Raw genomic sequence first — 23,075 nt, 5'->3', positions numbered from 1 at the left:
TATTTTCAACAGAACTCTGTTCGGGTTTCTGAAGCTTATCTTCCTATCCAGTTTGTAGCAGTCTTGGGGATAAAATAATGCATTGTTAGGTGTTTAATAAATGCCAGGAGGATGGCCTTACCTCAACAGTTTGTAACAGAAACAAGGGCGGTGATGAGGAGAAGGATACCAGAGCTCTTGGATGTAAGCCACATGCCAGAATCCTCTAAGCAATTACCTTATAGATATATTCTTACTGCGTTCACAACATCTGCCTCGCTAGCATATAATAATTTGCCCATTGTCCAGGTAAATTAATAAGGAACAGAGCATCAGTTGATACAAGACCAAAAAGTTGACAGAGGCTACATTCTGAGCCTTGTATCTTATGCTCATCCAGTAGAGGTAAACAGGAAATGTGATGCATGTGAGTAACTGAATTTGAAAAAGGGCAGCAAAATGTGTGATGTCATTTATCATTAAAATTAAGTGATTAAAAATTACCTTCAAGGGATTGTGGTCTCCACTGCTGGTAAACCAGTGCTGGACAAGGGAGAGCTGAGGTCACTGTGCCCCATCTCAGCCCGCCCACATCTCAGACACCCCTTTTCTCTCCATCTGTTATTTGTGTCCTTCTTCTACAGTGTCCAGATGGTCCTCAATGATCTACCTGCTGAGCCGAGGTCAAACCCCCCAGTGTCAAAGATCCATTGATGGATTTTATTAAACCAAGCTGTTAGGGCAACCTTGGTTTAATAAGTCCTTTGGTCTCTGACACTGACGACTCACCTTTTTTTCCTTCCTCCCTACCCTTCTTCGTTTTCCTCCTGCCTCCTCCTCAGTTTTCTCCCTGCCCCCCTCTGATACCCAGATGATTTCTGTAACTGCAGCCCAGCTGTGGCTTTCTGTGCTCAGCGAGCCACACAATTTCTTCAGGCAATTTTTCTACCTCACAGCACGTCGCCTGAACCTTTCTCCAGTCCCAGCCTCTCCCGTGACTTCCAGATGTGAATATTAACTGTGGATTGAGCGTTTATCTTAGATACCCTAAAGGTACTCAGGCGTGAAAGGCCCTCATCAGAGCCCCTCCCACCCAGGGCCCCTTTGGGTTCCACTCCTTTTAGACCTGAGACTCCTCCTGTGTCTCTCCTGCTGACAGAGGCAGCTGGACTCTAAGTGCCCCTCTGTACAGTTCCCATGTCTGGTGGTCAGGACCAGAGGGTCCTGGTACCTTCCTGTCATCCCCTTCCACTTCCCTGGCATATTCCAGATAAGCCAGTGGGGAGGGGGCGTGTTATTTAGCCAGTGGTCAGGGCAGGTCCCTCTGCAGGTAGCTGAAGTAGGGCTCAGAGGGAGGGAAGGTGGACTCTGAGCATCCCTCACTCCAGGATGAAAATGCAGATATGCTCGTGCACCTGGTCGGTCCCCTGACCAACACAGAGGCACCAGAAAATCCTGAACTGAGGCAGATCATGTGGTGAAAAATGTATTGTTGTTGTTGGTCCAGAATTGATAGACACCTTTCACCATACACATCTCCCAGATAGCCCACGGATTGTTCTCCGATGAGTCAAGTGGAGATTTTCATGTGCAAATTTGATCTCAGCAAATCTTAAGGACACACTGGGATCCCCTCTCTCATGAAGTGACTGTACTAGAAGGTAGACAAGAACATGCTCAGAACACACACGTGCACATAAGTAAACAAATGCAACAAATTCAGATCATGACAACTTGGGGCAAATTCTACGGCAAGAAATAAGTCGTTGAAGAAACAGAATCAGAGAATTGGTGGAATAATTTTAAATAGAGTGGTCTGGGAAGACCCTTCTTGGAAAAGTGATCTTTGAGCAGACTTGACTCCAGAGAATGTCAGCTATAAAAAGTACAAGGAATGTTCCCGGCAGGAAGGGCTAGCAACTCAGGTAGGAAATTGGCAAAGTAGTGTGTGAAAACAGGGCAGAACCGTTTCTAGATGTGATAAATGTTTAAATTGTGTATCAAGGAGAAATCAAGCTTGTGTGCAACTTCCCTGTAAGTATTTGCTTTATTAGCAGTGTTTTAAGTTTTGCACCTATAGAATATTCTAATAATTGTTATGGTTTAGGATCTCTCTGTGTATAAATCTGGTTAAGAGGGATATGAATTAGCTTAAATGGAGTCAGAAATAAGAATATTTGTCTTTTAAGACCACAACATTCAGCTTGGTTTAATAAATTCAGTTATTCACATCAAGCATCCCATGCCCCTGAGAGGTCTCGTACAATAAAGACTGACTTCAGTGACCCGGAAGTCATCACAACCCGAGAAAGAACGATTTCACTGACATTCCATGGGTATTGAGTGCAGTTACATTGGAATCAATGTAATCCAAACTAGGGTTCTTGGTTGACAGAAGAAGAGAGAGCATACACTACCATTGGTACATACATTTTTAACAGTATTTTGTTTTTGTTTTTACTAATTTAAACTTATAAAAAGTTACAGTACAGTATAAAGGCCACTGGTATAACCTTCACCCAGATAACTCTGTTCAAGTTTTCCTAATTCTCCAACAGCATCCTTTACAGAAACAGACCCTCTCTGGGACATCCGTCACACTCTGTTGTCCTGCCTCTCCAGCCTCTGTCAATCACAGGGCTGCCTCCGCAGCCCCTGCCAGTTAGAATCAGATCCTCAATTGCTTCTGGGCTTCACAGCTCATTCCTAAAGATCTCAAGTCAGTCGTTAGTAGACGGGCCCTCACCCTGCATTTGTCTGGTATTTCTTCATGGTTGGACTTGGCCCTTGTATTTTGGCATCAGAGTCAAAAGGCCACATCTTATTTTTCTCATTGCCTTCTATCCGGTCCTGTTCCCTGGGATGATCACTTGGATCACTTAATTGAAAAGCTGCCAGCCAGATTTCTTTACTATAGAGTGACCAACAACTCTTTCGCAATTAAAAATTATTTTTAAGGAGATTCTTTGAGAATTTGTTCCTTATTCAGCTTCCACCCACTCATTTGAGCACAAGTGGTACTTCTTGCCTAGATTAATTATTAATATAATGGGTGAAAAATGGTGACTTTTTAATTCCAGTGTTTCTGTGACATGTATTAGTTACAGAGTGCAATAGAAATAACTTTCTAATTCCCCCACTGCTGCTCATTTTTGTGGAGGCGGGCTCATGGATTCCTGAATGATTCACTGGGACATGACCTGAAGCTCTGTTTTCTTTCTTCCTTCCTCTTTCCATTCTTGATTGATAGTGAAAATGTATTTCGGATGTTCAATTTTTTTTTTTTTTTTTTTTGGCACTTAAATTCCCTGAATTTGGGCAGCAGAAACAATTGCAGGGTTTTCTGCGTCATTCTGACATGGTCCTGACATTCTTTGGGCATTTCTTTGCTTTATGATATAATGAAGTATTGCAGACTCATCGTGCTTTCCCTGACCCAGCCCTGAAATCAGTCTGTTTCAGTTAGATATTCATCACTGTAACCAAAATACCTGACAACAACCTAAAGGGGGAGAAGCTTACCTTGGCTCCTGGTATCAGAGGTCTCAGGACATAGATGGCTGACTCCATTGTTCTGGGCCCAGAATGAGACAGCAAGTCATGGAGGAAGGATGTGGCAGAGAGGAGCTTCTCCCCTCATAGCAGCGAGGAAGCAGAGACACAGAGGGAGGAAGGGGCCACAGGGAAGGTGCACCCTTCTAGGGCACAGCCCCATGACCCGCCGGCTCCAGCCACATCATACCTGCCTATAGTTATCACCCAGGCCATTCAGACTAGGATGGGCTGATGAGGTTACAGATCCCATAATCTATCGACTTCACCTCTAAACTTTCCTGCAGTAACACAGGAGTTTGAAGGGACACCCCCATATTCAAACCATAACTGTCCTTTTTGAACGAGTCCTGGTTTTAGTTAGTAGTGGAGACAATATCTGGGCTACAATGTTCATTGCTTCTGAGGTGACCCTGTTCCCCAACTGTCCCCGCTAGCCATGCAGGAGCCACATTCACAATTCCACCAGCATTTGTTTTTTTTTATCTACACACAGAGAAAACCACAGATGGATGAAATGCCACCCTAAGCCCTCAGTGCTCAATCAGTCTCAGCATGTTCCACGTTTGGACCTTCCTTCTCTGACACTGAGGCTGGCACCTGCTCTGCTCGATGTATTTATTTGTCCAGCCACGCTGGGTGGGTGTCCCGTGTGGGACAGCCCCACGGGCTGGCTTCAGCCACTACTAGCCCACTTCCCGGCTGGCCCTAACTCCCTGCTTGCTTGGACACCAGCCCCCAGGCGGGTCCTTTCCTGCCCTGAGGAGTGGGATTTCCATTGTGTCATTCAGGGAGGTTGAGTAAACAGCAGAGCTTGGTTAGTACACACTTTGTAGAGTCTTCCAAGACTGAACTGAAAGGAAGACACTACATGTTTTAAACACTCTAAGGGCATTCCACCAGCCTCTGACTGACTTCTGAAATGTCCCAACCCTAAAATAATTGCACAAGGAGAAACCTCGCATGCACATGGTTTTAGGCTTGTGAAGTTGCCAGCCCTGTGCCGGCTGTGTGTGTCCTGTTCCATCGGATTCACTTTATACTTTACAACAGTTTAGATTGGCATTCTAATGTCTAAACCAATGTCGGCATGTTTCTCCCTGATGCATTTCTGAATTAAAATTTTAAAACCTTGAAAATGCATGGATTTCCTTTGTCAGCAAGAAGAACAATATACTGAGTGGACTTCAAATCGGATATGAAGTTTTTATCTGCTAAGTTTTGAAACAGAAATCTTCAAACATGACAGTAAAGTAACATAATTACAGTGATCCTGTGAAGAGGGAAGTTTTCCCGGTAGTGAGATGCAATTGAGACTGACAAGGTTACAATTCTTTACATGGTGGTGGTTGTAACACATTGTCAACTTTTAGAACCCTGTAGCAATAATCCATAGATAAATATTGTATTTTTATTCTGAATTTGTGGGTATAAATTTAAAGTTTTAAACCAAAAATGTGGAAAATTTTTACCTCTGTGATCTATATTATTTTTCTACTAACTTGACAATTTTAGTTAAATTTTACTTCATTTCCATTTTATATCTTTTCATTTCTGACCCTCAAAATCCCAGCTGCAAATCTGTAGCTCCAAATAGTCCTGCTATTAATCCACTAGGCAGGTTAAACCCTAAGCTTCAGAGAAGTGCCTACAAGAACCCCAGATAATAATATGTTAGTATTTTTACTGAAATTATATTTGTCCAAAAAGGAAACAAAACAGAATATAAATAATATGTTCTCCTCTATTTCAAAAGGAGTTGGAGCCCCAGGAATTTTAGTCCAAAGACGGGAAGTCTTTAGCTCATTGTTAAGTATAAAGGAATTGCCTACCTATGTCAGTTAATTTGTTTTGCAGGTCTGAGTAGAACCAATAATTTTATATTAATATTTGAGTTCTAATTCCTAAAAACTGAGAAAATGAGAGCAGATTTGTTCATTTTCATCTAAATCAGTTATCTCTTGGTGCATTGAATTGCCTCAAAACTTAGAAGTCCAACCCAGTAAGCATTTATTAACTCTTACTTTATTGGAGGAAGCCAGTGAGTCAGGAGCAGCTTAGCTGGGCAATTCTGGCTTGCAGTTACTAGAAAGGCTACCACTAATGCCTCTCAGGGCTGCAATCTGAAGGTTGACCAAGATGGAACCTCCACCTCATCTGTCACCTGGCTGATAGTGGCCTGAATAACATTCATAAGAATCCCATTCAGTTTTCAGGGAACTCTATTGGAAGTACTACCACCAGCTTGCACTGAAAGGGACAGAGAAACAGAGGAGAATGTATTATTTATATTCTGTTTAGATTCCTTCCACATGAGTCCCTGTTCCTCAGATTGCTTGAAGGTTTCCTGACATAGGAACTGGCTCTCTTACAGTCAGTGATCCCAAAACTAAAGTGCAACCTCGAATGCCTTTTATTACTTGGCATTAGAAGCCAGCTAACACTGTGACTCTTCACTGTGACTTTGCAAAGGCCTGATACACATGTCAGCATTGATTCATTGTGGGAGGGGACAATGCAAGGCCCTAAGTACTATGAGGTATTTAAAGTACCGTAGTTATAATGTGAAGATTTTATGGCCATACTAGATGTTGTTTGCCAGGTTTCACCCTCTGGCTCACAAAGATCCATGTCTCTTCAGTGTGTAAAGTGCATTCATCTTCTCCAAAAGCCTTCTAAAATTACATTTTATTAGAGCATCTGCCTAAAATCCAAATCAAGTCAGACCAAAATGAAGCTCCTAGGGAGTTCCAAGAGGATAGAAAGCTGTTTGGGTTCAGTGACTTGAATACAACAATTCAAGTTGGGTTCTCTAAAGACATGTGAACAGACACGCCCAAAGTGCACTACACCAGTAAGAAATGCAAAAAGAAACCAATTTGTACGCTTGGATTCAAAAGGGGAAAATAAGATGTCCTGGACCATATCAGTTCTGAAATCTAGCCAGGCATGTATTGGTTATTTCTTGATTAGGACTCAACCCTCCTCTTTCTCTGAAATAGTTTTCCATGACTCTTAGCTCTGCTCTTCATGTTCTTAGTTCTGCTACTCGAAGACATCCTTCGCACGTGTGTGTGTGTGTGTGGGGGGGGGTGTATGCAAGAATTAAGAAATTCCCAGTCAACATGTATATACATACAGACACACATATACACACACATATATGCATATTCGTATATATCTTGCAGTCTGTGTTTGTAACTATAGTTTCCTGCCCATAGAAGTTTGGGGCTCTCAAAGTCATTCTATTTTGAACCATCTCTGTTCCATTCAGTACAAGTTGGTGGTTGTACTACCAATAGATTTCCCCTAAAAATGGATAGGATTCTAATGAATGTTATTCAAATTTGCTCCACTAAATAAAAGGCCATATCTATAATATCATAAAGATAAACTCTCCCCCTCCTTGGGCTTCTGGTCTATTAAGGTCTATTAAAACTATTAGAACTTCCATTGTTTAAAGTGTAGATGTGCTAGGTATACCGATAAGCTACTTAGAGGACTCTTTTGTATAAGTGGATTGCTGTCTGACATGCCACCTAATGTCTTTCTGAGGTCTTAATGAATTTTATGAATTTTACAGTCATATCTTTCTAACATTGTTAGATAATGCTTTCCAGGTATTTAATCATTGCCTGGGAATTTCTTGATTCTTGCATTGTTTGCTATCTGAATAGAGTGATTAAAAGATAACATTTAACATTAAGTCCATCAGGGTCTTGGCTTCCTTAGATTTAGCATTTCTTCCTTAGTTTCTCTCTCTCTCTCTCTCTCTCTTTTCTTTTACTAAAAACACAAAGAGAGTATCAGATAGTACCTTTAATACTCTGCCTGGATATATCCTCAGATTGAATACATAATTTAGTAAATACATCTTTTTTCATTCCATATTATCATAGACAACAATGTTGCTAAAGTTCTCCCCACAACATAGCACAGGTCAAATTTTCTCCCATTGGCAGTAACAATTTTCTCACCTTCCTTTAAGTTACTACTAAAAATCTCCTCAAGAATGATTAGGATTCTGACCAACAGTTCTTCTAAAATCCATCCAGCTAACTTGCATATCTCAGCCCCTACATAGCTACCACATTTTTAGGACTTTGATACAATTTTTTTTCCAGTACTAAACAACATACTTATTATTTCTTATCCCATAGATAATCAAACCCCGACCCAATAAATTTACAACCATGGTTGTCTTTTCTTACTTGTCACGGACCTCTTCATGGGGCTGCTCAATGGCATAGTGGTGACTTTCCAGAGGTAGCAATCATGGAGACAAAATTGGAAACCAGCCTTGGAAGTGTCACACATTGCCACTACATGTAATTTCCTATTGTCCTCAGGGGATATCCCTAATTCAAGGTCTACAAAAGGGGTCTACAAAATGCTGCAGATACCAGTTGGGCAAGAATAAATGGAATCCATGTTAGAAACTTAAATAATAATACGAGAGAAAAGAACCCTATATTTATTTATTTATTGTTATTTTTTAAGAACCCTATATTTAATGAATACATAATATTTTGTCCCATAATTATCTTCTCTTAGAATATACCTTATGTAGGAAAATGAAAGGACTTGACAATTTCAAACTTGAAAATTATCAAGACCAAACAAAACATTGTTCTGGGAGACTTATAAAGCCTTGTTTTGTGAACTTAATTATGCCTAATTTGTAGTGATCAGTGTTTGTGCAGCTGCTTTGCTGAAGAAGCTCTGTTCCCCCAAATATATCAACTCTTTTTGGAATCTCACAAAGTTAGTGGGGACATTCAGAGACACCCAAGTAATCACAAGAGCAGAAACAAATGATAGTGTTGTTCTGAGAGGTTACTAAAGTTACAGCTGGATGTTTTCTCTCTACTAAGTTTAGACATTAAGCCCCATTCAACTTTGTCTTGATTAAACAATTGAAAATCATATGTGTGCATACAACTATTCTAATCAGCATTTTCCTAAAGGGACTAAATCAATGCAAATTTTTTTTAAAAAAATGTGACTCAGAAGAAAATACCCACACACATGCGTGCACACACAAAACATATTGATATTGAAATGGAGCCTCTGATTTTTAAAGTCAAGAAGTTAATTTAAATATAATCTTACTTTTATGTAGTACTGCATTGATGGAAAAGAATATATATCTTTGTGGTTAACCCTTAAAAGAGATTCAAATAACAGTAGACTTTAAATATTGCACTTGTTAGTTAAGTGGGAAAAGAGGTTTCTATTATACTATACTATTACTCCTAGTTAAAGAGACTAGGACATTTTCAAAAATTTCTTAATGGCCCATTTTTGTTTTTGTTGAAAATTCACTTTTACTTTTCTAATGGGATATGTTGTTCTAACCCATTCTGTACAAATGTGTTTTTTTTTTCCGCTACAAATATAATATTGGATGAAGTGAATTTATAAATAACTTCAGATTCAAAAGCAGACTAATTAGTACATTTTCAATTCTTCAAGCCTGCAAATTTGGTATTTTAGATACCATTGTAAAAAGTGGAAACTTTTGGGACTTTCTGAAGACACTTAATGGAATCTAGCAAAATCATTCCCGATGGCCCACATATTCTCTGTGTAATAGAATGATAACTTTTGTCTATTGAAAAAGCATAATTGTAATTGCTTAGCAGTATTACTTTAAAGTTATTTATCAGTAAAACTCTTATTCTCTCCACTCCCTTGTAACATCAACACTATTTATTGGGGGTTTCTTCTTTTTGTCTCAGTGTTCAGTCTCTTTTAATTTTAGGTCTGTTATTATTTATAAAAACCATACTGCAGTAGTTAGCTTCTATAAGATGGATATTCATAACAGGATGCTGGTTGTTTGTCAGAATTTATGTCTCTATAATGTTCCTTTGCATTTTATAAATTGGGAAATCATTTGTGATGCAACTATGTCTTTGCATCAAGTTGCACATTGACTCATAAAAGAAATTCACTTTATTGATTTATATCGCTTTCTGACATATGAATGAAAGGCCCAATCAATCCTGTTAAGAAAATGGGAGTAAATGCTGAAGGTAGAGGAGAAAGGAGGTGGATAGTTGAGAAAACCTGAAGTTTGGTGTCTTCTTCTCAGGTCAGTCTCAGGTGAGGACATGTAACAGTGACCTTGAAATGCCAGAGGGACAGAGAAATTGTCATAGTAAGAAAGACATCAAAAGAGAACTTTAGAATAATAGTTGATCCCAGAGACAGGTGTTCACCATTATGGTCATCTCCGGCTTCTTCCCCTGAATCACCGCACACTCAAGAGGAGCTCACTCTTCTATGACAGGCACCATGAAGCAACATTCCAAGAAGCACAGCATTTGGGTGCAACAGCTATGGCAGGTAGCACACCCACGAGGATCTGAGTAATGCATGCCGGACATTGATGTTAACATTTCCATTTCTTCTGTTTCACAGGTTTTCTGAACCAGATGAATAACTCAAGTCACTCTGTTCTTCAGCCTTCATTCCAAGGATGCATGCAGCTTATCCAAGTGGACGACCAACTTGTAAATCTGTATGAAGTGGCACAAAGGAAGCCGGGAAGTTTTGCAAATGTCAGCATCGACATGTGCGCCATCATAGACAGGTAAGTCTGTTCATCCTGCCTCAAGTGGAACAAACTTTACCGAGGCATTTCTTGGTTGTACAGCAAGTGAAATGCCCAGAAAAAAAAAAGTTAAAAAAAAAAAAAAGAATGAAAGAAAGAAAAACAAAAAATGGGTGAACTAGGAATTGTCACTTGCAATGCCTATTAAGTATATTTGTGACATTGATATCATTGATAAGAGAATTATATCTACATGTGTGTGTATGTGTGAGTGTGTATTATAATGTCACTTTAGTGCATCAGTCTGCTTCAGAGAATATGAACATCGTGCAAATACTTTTGCAAGCAACAGCTAGGTTGTTGATGGATCTCTGACACTTCATTTGAACCTTTTCTCCTTGTCTTGATCATGATTTGACCTCAGCATATTATCCCCTCCAAAGACACTGCAAAGAAAAAAAGATAAAACATTATAAGATGTTTCTGGACAAATGGGGATTTATTAATGCAAAATATTTCAAATAATTCATTCTGTTTACAAAATGTGTGCATAGAAATATTACAATATCTAGTCTGTTTCAAATTTTTGCAAATCTGGAAATGTGCTTTTTATAAAACCCTTAATTGAATTCTCACAATGTAGAAAAAACAACTTTCCTATGAGATACTCTGAGATTATTGTATACACTACCTTAACATACTTCTGAAAATGTCATTCATTAAAACATTAAAAGATTACATTTTGTGATGTTTTGTCTGTCAGCAAATTACTACATCTAACTGTGAGTTAAAGTTAACCTAGTGACTTAAGATGACTTTTAAGCTATTTTCAAATTTTTTGAGCAAGATCTATCTTATTGTGAAACATAATCCCATTAATTTTATATTATAGGAAATAAAACTTCATTAAAATCTTTTTAAATTTTGAAATAAGATATGACCCTTTCCTCAGCTTCCCCAACCCCTAGGCAGACCTTGTCTTTAAAATACATTTAAGTTGAGATCTCTGGGGGGCTGTCATTCACAGATAAATGAATGGCATAAATATATAAAAGAGTACATTATGAGGTAAGTTTTCTTCCGTGTATTCTTAATAAAACTGTGTTCATGTGAGTGGTAAATCACAATTTATTGTGGGCACAGAATTTAACTTTTTAAAGCCTAAATATATTTATAATAAGACAAAGATATAACATGCTGTGTATTTCTATTATATGCATGAGAATAATGATTCTAATATCCTACACAGTTTATGTTTAAATAGAATTGTGATCTATTTTAACAGAAACATACTCCTAATTTTTGAGTCATTATGTGTTTGTTAGGTATTATTTCTGCCTAAGGCAAGAAAAGAAGAAAAGGAAATTTTTCTGATATTAAACATTTCTCTACATAGTTTAATAATTGTTTTCTATATAGGAAAATTTTATTTCTTCTTAATAGTTATACAATGCAATCAAGTATTTTAGTATCTAGTGTTTTTTTTCCATGTCAGTAACTTTAATGACATAATAATTCCTGTGGATAACACTCAGGTCACCTCATTCAGCTTCACTTGCAGGCTGGATCTTGCATTGCTGTTTCAGTCAGAACATCAAATTATTGGCCATCACAATTAATTTTTTAACGGAGAAGGGCAAGTGCTGTTGAGATTTCTATGTCTTACTCTGATGGAGACAATAGGATCTAAATTGCCTTCTCCATAAAAAAAAAAAAGAAAGAAAGAAAAGAAAAAAAAACGAATGAAACTTTGGTAAATGACAAGAATGGAGGAGGGCACTCCTGGCGAAGAGACCAACACAGAGAACATGTGGCAAAGAGAATGCAAATTATAATTTTTGGCAGATATAGCTCTCCCCCGCCCCAGATGGGTCAGTCCCAGTATCTACAGTGCCAAGTTTCTTGTGATGGTGGGGACAGGGGCATTTCTTTCTATCCTTTCTATCCTTTCTATCCATCCTTTAGATTAGCTGGGGGTAAATAGTCACAAATTTCCTAAGCCCATTAAGGAGATCATTTTCTGCTTGTCCTGTTATTTTAAGAGCAATAACTTTCACACATCACACACCAATAGGTACACTCAGAGCCTTGCTGAGCCTGTTGGTCATGTCCCCCTTTAGCTGCATCTCATCAGTGAGTCTTGAGTTTCAGCCGGTGCTCCTGCAGCAGTGGCAAGGCAAGCCCATTTCCACAATGGAGAGTCCTCCCTCTAAGCAACATTGGGTAGGCTGACAAGGAAATTGCCATGCGTCATTCTTACTTGGCTATGGCTCTCAGCACTAGGCACAGAGAATCATCAGCTCAAAGATGCTGCCTATCATGACCAAGAATCTGTGAAGAAACCAGGTGGTGAGCTTGGAAGGACAGAGGAAGGGCGGCAGGCAAGAAGACCTGCACAGCCCTGAGAGACACATCCTAAAGACCTGCAGCTCATTGCAGGAATTTGACATTTATTCTGAGGGAACCAGGGAGCCACTGCAGGGCTCCCATTGAGCAATGACACCATGCAGTTAGCACATCAAAAGCAGGAGTCTGGCTCTGGGAGGAAGAAAGGTAGAAGCAGGGTGACTAATTAGAAGGGCCTTCTCATAATGCAAAGAGAGGTGCTGGCAGCCAGGAACCAGGGGCCTGGTATCTAGGAAGACAGGTGTGGGGAGTCAGTAGGATGTCATGGTGGATGTTAGATGGAGGATGTGGGAGAAAAAGAGGAAATGAGAACACATCCAGATTCATTGATAAGAACAATGTAAGGAAGGGAGTTTCTATTTCCTCAGATGGGGAAGGCCTGTGGTACTAGGGAGGGCCGATGAGGAAGAACGTCAGAAATTCAGTGTTGGTTGTGAGTAGGTTCATCTGTTGGAAACCTAAGTAGAAGTGGGGAGACGCAGTGGGATGTAACTATGGAACAAGCCTGACTCTTCAGATTGCACAACGGTCCTCACGACTGACAGGGATCATGGGACTCTGGGCCTTTGGTGTCCTTTTTTCCATCTCATGGGCAGTTCCAGGACCAGAGGATAAAGTGGTGGTGGGCAGGAGCCTCTCCGGTCAGCTAGGTCTCTGGCTTTCACCTCTCAGTGGTTTGCTCTCAGATAGGAGGATTTTCAACAAACCTTCATTGGCTAAAACGCTACTTGAAGAAAGATAAGCTATCTATCTTGAAAACAAGCTTCTCTTTCTTTTTGCATCTTCACCACCTTTTGTCCAATTTTCTGGGGTCCAGACACCATGACTCCTTATAGCAGATATCTTTAGGCACGGGCCCAGCTCCTGTTTCATCCACATGAGGTTGGAAATCTGACAGCAAGAGACTCTAGCAACACTCCTAGAACCCTCTTAGGCTCATTCACTTCCTCCCCCAGGGAGAGGCACCCAAAGAACTAGAGGTCATTTCAGAGCTGGGGAAGGCAACTCACTCCAGCCCCTGACTGTCCCGGACAATCCTGGCACCCATGGGTCAGGTCTGTACACTAGAAGAGTAGCTGCAGAAGACCCTGCTCTGGGAACTTGTGGGCCCCCGTGGTTGCTGGACTTGCTTTCCGCGGTCACACCCAGGGGGTCTGGCAGGAGGGCGCTGGCCTTAGGGAGGTGAGCTTAAGAAGGTGGAGACCATGCTTGGGTCGGCTTGGAGCAGTGAGGTCTACTCTGCAAGCTGCAGTTTCTATTTCAAGCCTAAAGCAGCCTCCACAGCTAAGCTGCCAGCAGGATGCGTTTCACTTTATCTTAGGCAGGAGCAGCGAAGTGGCACACCCTGGCTAGGGAGAGATAAGCACAGGTCCACGCTGGTGTTCTGGGGAAAAGCAGAGGAGGCTCTGTCCCTCCAGCACCTTGTTTAAAACACTCCTGATGCCGAGGGCTGAATGGGCAGGAGACCAGAGATCACCTAGCTGGATCTATATGCAGGGGGGCGGGGGACACTTAATCCTTGCTTATTTAAGTCAGTGTGAGTCAAGTTTTATTTTCTTAGAGCCCAGAGCCTCTATCCTTTCCTCACCCTGGGCATCTAACATCGACACAGCACCTCTTTGAATCAGAACACAGAGGGGCAGACTCCCAAATGTGCAAATGGCTTTGAAAGAAACAATAATTCTTTTAGGATACATTAAATTACATTCTGCTGATGTCCTCATAGCGATTGGACTAAGAAGCCATTTAGAGGCCAAAGCAGATTCATATCGTGACAGTTTACTTTTGTGCATGTCTTTTAACAGGGCTCTAAAAACTAGAAAATGTAACTCATTAGAATTAGAATCTTTTTGTTCTTTTTTGTCCACCTCCCTTTTAAATATATTAGGAAACAAAGCCAGTAAATATGCCGGATAGCACAGAGAGTGGAAAAGGAAAGATAAATGTCCCAACTTAAACACAGCCTACAAAATTACCCCTTGAGAAACTGTGAATAGACTGGATCCTATTCCTGAGTTAGCAATTAAGTCTTCATTATATTTTTGGGATGGAAGTGCATAATCACACACCCAGTATTTACTTTTTAATTCAATGGTTTCTTTTCACCAATATCTACCCAGTTTGATTTGCTTTTCCTTGAAAGACAAGAATAAGTATATGAATTTTTATAAGAGCATTTAAATGAGGTCTGGGTAAATATGATGGGAGATATCTCAAAACCAAGTTGACTGTGCTAGAAAATTAATAAAATCAGTCCTGAAGGAGGCCATAGTTTCTATAAAAGTAGATTTATAATTTCCAGTGTTTTATGGTAGAGTGCTTGCTCAGTATGCCTGGGTTTCAATGCCCAACACCACAACAAAAAATAAATTAATTAAAGTAAATTTTACTGTCCTTAGATTTAAAAAAATGTAACATTTTCATTAGAAACAAATTAATCTTCACTTGGTTATAAGCCCACATTTCTAGTAAGTAGCAGAAAAAATAAATAAACTTCAACATACAAAGGCCCTGTAACCTCACTTTTTAAAAAAGTATTCAGTCACTGTGGGATTCAAACGTAAAGGCCAAACTCACTTCTGGGGGCCACTGTCCACCTTGAGAGTTCTCCTGGACCCCTAGCATGACTTTTGGGGGGTCATGTATGCAACATCTGGCCATGGAAGAATGGGCTCTGCTCATGTGTCCACCCAGGGTCCTGCTGGGCTCCCTGGAGATGCCCCTGCCTGTGGTCAGCTCTGTTTCATGCCCACTGCTGTGCTAACTGTTTCTCCTGGCTTTGGGATATGACTTGGCTAGTGCTGAGCTCAGGCTCTGGAATCTGTTAAAGGTGGCAACTGGACCCAGTTTGTCTGACACTGTCTAAGCTTTGGTTCTGGGCAACGCACATCTGAGAGCCCTCTCAGTTCTGGTAAACCCAGGGCCTGAATCCACCTCTGTGTGTTCTGTGCTTTCCTTCTACCTTCTCCATCTGGCCCACCAGCCATCTAATAAGCATGTTTACAGACCCCACATGGATCTGTGCTGACTTCTGTTTTCCTTGGAAACTATAAAAGAACTGAAGGGGGGCGGTGTCAGAAATTGGGGCTAACTCTCTAGCTGGCTTTGTGCATCCAGGCCACCCTCTCTATGGACAGCAGCCACTCAGGCTGGCAGGAAGCACTCTGCCCAGGAGATTCTCTCAAACTACCCTGGCCATAAGTCTCAGTCTCAAACTGAGATGCATTCAGTCAAAATATAATGACTGAAGATCATACCAAGCCATCTGGGAGGTAATGCTTAGTGATGGAGGGAAAGTGATTGATCAGATCCTGTATTGTTGTAGTGCCTTGTTTTGGTGCTTCTCCTTTCTCTTAGACTTAGCTCTATCAAACCAAAGCACCGTGGCTTTGGACTAAATTATATCCACACAACTATTACATTTCTTTTGTAGTCCCAGATCCCGAGATGAACACTCCTAGCTGCTACTCCCCCTACAGGTGTCATTGATTCACTTACAAGACAACATGATAAAAAGATAAATAAACAAAACCAGAATGTTATGTTAAGGAAAACAGCCAGGCACAGAAAGAAAAATAGCACATAATCTCACTGACATGTGGAATCCAAAGTAGAGCGCATAGACAGGGAGGGTAGGACCAGAGTCACCAGACTGGCTGGCAGGCCTTAGAGAAATGATGAGAAAGGATACAAATTTTAGTTAGAGGAAAATAGGTCCAACCAGGTGTCTATAGTTAATACCACTGTATTCTCAAAAAATGCTAAGAATAGATTTTACATATTCTCACCACAAAATAAAAGTATGTGAAGTCATGCATATATGTTAATTAGCTTGATGTAGCCATTCATAAATTATGCAGATTTAAAAATGATTCTGTACAAAAAAAAAAAAAATATATATATATATATATATATATATATATATATATATATAGTTTAAAATTAATAAATTCTAAAAATATAAAAATTATAATAATAAAGACTAAATTTAAAAAAATATATATTTTCACTTAAAACCTCTCAGGATTGTTTCCACTGTGATTAAAAAACAAACAAACAAACAACAACAACAAAAAACACCTGTCTCACAAACACAAGTATTTCTGTAATGACAAATATTGGGCCACTTTTCTCTTCACCTGGGTCTGGATGACTGAAGATTGCCACTCTCTGGGTTAGATGCCTGCCTTCTGGATTCTTCATACCTTTCTAGTCCTGCTGCCCACTTCTGTTGTCTCTTTAGAAATGTTAATGTCAACAGTTAGGCTGGTACCTCCTGTGCTAGCATTTCTTTTACACGGGAAACAATGTGTCTCTTACCATTAGGTGAAACTTCATTACTCAAACCCTGGGCTTCTGGGGGAATCTTACTTTCACTTTACAGTGATTATGCACAAGGGCTCCAGGAGGCAGAAAGTCTCTCCTAGAAACTCTTCATTATTTGAAGCTGCACCAACTCTGTGCTTCAGGCATTGGGACTTTGACCCAGTCCAACTCCAAAGCAGCAAGAACAGGTGGGTAGGAAACATTCTGGGAGGACTTGAGCCAATAAGCAATTTTCCAGGAGTGCAACTGGATTTCCTTTTGGAAAACACCCCAAGACAAGCTTCTCAAGATCCAAAACCCTAATCACCAGCTTAAAATGAACAAATAGGAAAAGACTGGTTGAAAGACCCCAGTTTTATTTTCTCATAGGGCAATTCATATGGTGATCCTTGATTCACTTTGTCATGATTCTTGTTGATTTTTTTAAATATTCTTTTTTAGTTGTAGATGGACATGATACCTTTATTTTATTTATTTATTTTATGTGGTGCTGAGAATTGAACCCAGTGCCCGATATGTGTGAGGCAAATGCACTTTCTGCCACTGAGCCACAAGCCCAGCCGGATTCCGGTTGATTTTATATTGCAAATAGCTGTGTTCTTTCTTGTTTCTGAACAAATCAAAAGGCTAGTGGATTTCTGATAAACCATATTTTCTCATGATGGAAACAGTTTTATTTCTTTTCGTTCTTTCTTTTCATTTTTCTTTTACCATTTTACAGTTTCTTTGATTTAAAAGGCACATACAAGATGGTCCCCTCAATTCTATGTTTTATACCTTTCTTCATCACAAAACCTCTTCGGATGATACGTTCAGAAAAGAAAAATCAGAGATAACAATATGAAACTAAATGTTTAAGTGCAATGTGTCTGCTGATCAATGAAATGCTCAGGAGGAGGATGTGACCAGGAAGGAACCAGAACAGCTACAGAAAGTATAAGAGGAAAGAAAAGACAGAGCACTGTGCACCAGCCACCTGCTACCAGTCAAATCCCTGGCCACAGGGTGCTCATCTGGATCAGAGCTATTGCTAACATTAGACTCTGGGCTTTTTTTCTGATTGTTCTTGGCCTTCCTGCTAACCCCAGGCTCCTGTCTGAGCTTTAACTCTATTGAAGAAGCCATTTGGTTTCTTTTAGAATGGACCCAGAGAGGAGCTTCCTGTTTAGGCTGACACATTTGAGTCATGGTCATCTCTCTCGCACAAAGGCATCACCTCAATTTCTAAAATTATTGACACTGGAAAAGGTTTCAGGAGTTCCTGGGCTGGGATAGGGGGCGGGGGACCTCAACTCAGGACAAGAGGGATCTGGGCAAACAGTGCAGAAATGAATTAAGGATGCATTAGTTAGGCACAATAGTGATTTATTTAGGAAAGTAGAGAGACATTCGAGGAAGAATGTGGGCCATCTCAGGAGTGAGATGTGCTTGGGATCCTGGGCTCTTCTTTTAAAGGAGACTTGGTGAGGGGTGGAAATGGAAGGTATGTGGGGATAATATTAGTCTAGCAATCACAAGACGGTTTATGCAGTTCTGATGATTCTCAGAATCCTTAAATGACACGATCCCTATTACCTGAGTAGTAAATATTGTTGGAAAATATCTTTTAAGTTTCTTAAAATATTGTATTTTTGTTTGATTTATTTCTCACATTAGGCCCATTAACAGTGTACAGAGTAATTTTCATAAGCAAGTGAATTTACAGTAACTCTAAGATTTACAGCTTTCTTAGACACGAGGCAGTGACAGGCCAGGAGGGAGAACTGATTTGAAGAAGAAAGGTGTGCGGAACCGACCTTCGCACAGGCTTTCAGATTAAAGATACAGCCTTCTTGTCCTTCCTCACTACCTTTGATTTCTTTGGTCCTACCCAGCATCACACATCCAGGCAAACCCACCCCATATTCAAGTCGGTTACCTCTTGGAAGTGATTTCAAAGTGATTTTATTTCCAAGTATAAATAGAGGACTAGAAGAGCAAAAACTTATTTTTTAGAGAAGGTAGAAAAATGTCATAGAAGATAACTCTCCAAAAGAAGGGGGAAAAGAAGCAAAAGTCGAATTAAAAATTTTAGGATTCAACAGCAGCCCTATTCTTCTTTGATGTATTGCATGCATTAGGACAAAAGAAAACTATATTTGCTTTTGGCGTGGCATATAGCTGTGCTTTGACATTTAAATCCCAAGGAAGGCCTAGTGCATGAAAGTAATGTCAGAAATACAGTCATGTGTTTGAAGATAAGCAGAAAGGAAAAAGATAAATAATTTTAACACATAGCTAAGTCATCTACAGAAAGATTTAAATAAGACATTTGATTTTTACTTCTTACTTTTGATATTACATTACCTGAGATATAAAAATAATAGCAAGTAATTTAAAAATATTTAAATTTTGTTCTTAAATATTTTCTTAAGATGATTGCTATTGTCAGTTATGTGGATACATTGCAGAACTAGGATTTAATCAGAAGAACTCATTCAACACCTTTCCTCAGCCAAACTTATAGATGAATAGACACCATTCTTTTCTTACCTACTTGAATGATCTATAACCTAAGATGTAGGGAAAAGGAGTCATAGATTTTTCTATGCATAAAAACAAAAACCAAACAAAGTCTCAAAAAGGGTTTTATGGAAACCTGGGGCTTTCCATCATTTTAATTTTATTTGTTAATGGAAAGCATTACCAAACCCAGGTTTAGAAGCTCATCTCATGGAAAAAAAAAAAAAAAAAAAAAACAGTGTCTCAGAGATGTGTGTTGGTGAGAAGGAAAGGTTTTATTGAGTGGCCAAAGAACTTAGAGGGAGCTGTGCTCACACATCAGCTTCTGCACTCCACAGAGCTGAGGGGATGATATAAATGGGATAGGAATAATCTGGGGGAGGTGGAATAAAGGCGAGGAATAGTCATGTCTTTTCTTGGAATTGGTGGAGATCTTCTAGGAACTCAGATTCCACCTCTTTTTACTCCTTTCATGCTCTGGCGTTTCCTGCCTTGGTGGCTGATGGTGTCTTCAACCTTGAAGAAACAGGAGAGAGACTGGGCAAGTCTAGGTCAAGTTAACTCTGTATTATAGCTCTGGACCAAGCATGTCTCAAATGATCAACTTGTCTCCATGCAGACCCGAGAAGAATTTGACCCAAAGGTTAAGGCAGCAGTGTAGAGAAACAGAATATGAAGACAGAGAAACCAAGGTTTTCCTCCTATTCCAGTCACCCCGTGGGACATCTGCAATCCCCACGAGAGTCAGTGTTTCCAACAAAAGTGGTCTTCAAGTCTAGGATAACTACCCTAGGCAACCATTATACTCATAACCCACCTGTCAGAGGTATGATTTGCATCAAAGCTACTGGGAGACCAATAATGTACTGCATAGCATGTGACCTCGACAAGTAGTGGTTTTTTTTTTTTCAAAGCTAAAAGCAAGTGAAACTAAAGGATTATTGAGGTTTTTACCTGGTAACACACAGGTATTTCTTTTTTGTGTGACTATATTTTTATTTCTAAAATCTTCTCTTAAGAGGGCAACAGGCTGAGTTTTCTAAATCATATTGTCTAATAATTTGGAAGCAGATACTGCACTATTAGAGGTAAGTATGTGTTGCTTGTGTGTATGAATTCATCAAGGAACTTATTAGAGCCTGCATCTCATTTCATTTACCAAACCCTGTGCACATCAAAAAGAATTCTGCATGAGCAAGAGAGGAATGCAGATGGAAGGGGTGGGGAATATGTATGTGTTTATTTGGAATAATATCTAAAAATGAGTTTGTAATTAATTTTAACAAATTGTAATATATGAAAGGGAAATATTAATCAACAAAAAGATGGGTTTAAATAGACCATCACCTACACTTGTGATAAGGGGAAGCTCTCTAAGGATTACAGAACATTTTTTCATAGGATTAACTGTTTTCCTCCATCAATTGGTACCTGTTGAACTTTTATTCTGGAAGTTTAATGATCTTTGCTTATTTGGCATAATCCCAGAAAGACTTCATCAATATGAAAATTATTTTCATGGCCACGCTTCAGTGAAGACCCCCTCTGGGTAAATAGACAGGACATCAAAGTGAATTTTTTTTTCCTTAAAACTTCAAGCATTTGAAAACAGAAGAAAAAGGCATGTTTTCAAAGTTAGAAATATCATACACACAGCTGCAAGTTTCTTGTACACAGTTATATTTCATTAAGTCAAAGGACATTTGTTAATCTCCTGTGAAAGTCAAGGCCTGGTGCTAGTCTAGAGAAAGGGAAAAAAAATAATAACAGAAGATTTAGAATAGGCTCTCTTCTCCCAGAAAATATCCCAACTCAGACAGGGAAAAAAATATTCATAAGAAGGGTTAAAACTGTTTCTTAATCTAGTTTTATGACTTGTTAGTTACTATAAATGATGCTTGTTAGTCACCATAAATGATGGTTTCCATAGGAAAGGGACTACCTGTGTGGTTCGGTGCTTCATACAGGAAGCCATTGATTTTAAGAGGAACTTTAGCCTTAGACACTGAGAAAACAAGCCAGGCAGAAGCAAGAACATGAACGCAAGTGAGGCATGGGTGACCATGTGTTTTAATCAGTTTTTATGTCACTGTGCCCAAAAGACCTGACAAAAACAACTTAGAGGAGGAAAAGTGTATTTTGGCTCATGGATTCAGAGGTACAGTCCATGGTCAGCTGACTCCACAACTCTGGGCCTAAAGGGAGGCAAAACATCAGGGAGGAGGTGAGGCAGGATATCAGGGTGGAAGGACACTATGAAGGGAAAATGCTCTTGATGTGGCCCCAGGAAACAGAGATAGCTCCTCTCACCAGGGACAAAATGTAAATCCCAAAGAGACACCTCTGGGGACCTAACCCCTCCAGCCACACCCTAAGGCCTACAGTTACCACCCAGTTAATCCACCTCAGTGGCCTAATCCACTGATTAGAGAACCTCTTTCACAATCTAACCATTTTACCTCTGAATACTCTGCACTGTCTCATGCATGAACTTGAGGATAACTCATATTTGAACCAGTTCCTCCTCTGGCTCCAAAAGCCCAAGCCCATCTCACATTTAATCTGTTTAAAGAATTCCCATAGTCTTCATAGTTCTAGCATTTCCCAAAAGTCCAAGTCCTAAAATCTCATCTGAGCTTCAAGGCAAATTCATGGATATTTCCCCCCGTAAAGATCAAAGCAAGTCATATATATCCATTATATAATAGCATAGAGTAAAAAACTTTCCATTCCACAAGGGAGAAATTGGGGCATAGAAAGAAGGAATAGGACACGTCTAGCTGGAGAAATAAGCCTTGCAGTTCCAGGGTTAGTAGCTGGGACACATGACATTGTGATGTTATGTTAAAGGCAATGTAGCTCCATCCCGAGGCCTTGCTTGATGCGACCCACATGGCCTCTCTCTTGGCTTATTTCTGCTTGATTCCTGCAGCTTTCCTGGCAGATATCCCGTGGTACTGGTGTCTCTTAATCATGGGGGTCTTTACGACAGCTTTAGCTTCCGTCTCACATTTTATGCACCAGCCCCTGGGGCATAGCACTCAGGGACTCCAACCCTGCTACGTGTTACCTGGCCAAGTTGTAAGTTTGTCAAATCTTTCGGATTGTCCTTGTGCTCCTAATTATCACAGTAAACTTGACTAAAATCTGCCAGCAATATCCATGCGACCCCTTGAATGCTGTGTTGCCCTGAAATTTCTTCTGTCAGATTAATCAGTCCATCACCTTTAAATCCAGCCTAATGAAATGGGCAAAATGTAGACACTTCTTTGTCAGAAGGTAGCATATATATATGGTCTCTAGTCCAATTTTCAATAGAGTCTTCTTCCTCTGAAATCTCATGAGTCCAGTCTTTAACGTCCACAGCCCGACAGACATGCTCGTCTTCTGAGCCCCATCAAAATGACCCATTACTCTTGGCTTACAACATTCTGAAACTTTTCCATCTTGCATCTCTAGACTTTTAAAAATTTCTTCCCCCTCAAATCAACTCCAAAGTTTGATGAACCACATGATCAAGTTAGTCACAACAACAACCTCACTTCTCAGTCCTGATTTATGTTTTATTCAGCTTTGTATTAGTGTGCCCAAAAGTCCTGACAGGAACAATTGAAAGAAGGAAAAGTTTATTTGGCTTATGGTTTAAGAGGTTCAGTCCATGATCAGCCAACTCCATACCTCTGGGCCCGAGATGAAGCAGAACATCATGTTGAAAGGGCATGGTTAGAAAGAAAGAAAAAGAAAAAGAAAG

General features: G+C 39.9%; 1 protein-coding gene across 1 annotated transcript in view; it reads left to right on the top strand.

The window, feature by feature from the left end:
- Cntnap2 (contactin associated protein 2) overlaps positions 1–23,075 on the top strand; it is a 1,322,317-nt gene that overhangs the window by 478,142 nt on the left and 821,100 nt on the right. The window contains exon 10 of the mRNA XM_076852920.2: positions 9,958–10,129. Within this exon, the coding sequence (XP_076709035.2) occupies positions 9,958–10,129 (172 nt within the window). The remainder of the gene's footprint in view (positions 1–9,957; positions 10,130–23,075) is intronic.

Source organism: Callospermophilus lateralis, chromosome 1 (assembly GCF_048772815.1).
Source record: "Callospermophilus lateralis isolate mCalLat2 chromosome 1, mCalLat2.hap1, whole genome shotgun sequence".
Taxonomy (NCBI): Eukaryota; Metazoa; Chordata; class Mammalia; order Rodentia; family Sciuridae; genus Callospermophilus; species Callospermophilus lateralis.
The sequence above is the reverse complement of the archived record's forward strand: the minus strand, read 5'-3'. Positions and strand labels throughout refer to the sequence as shown.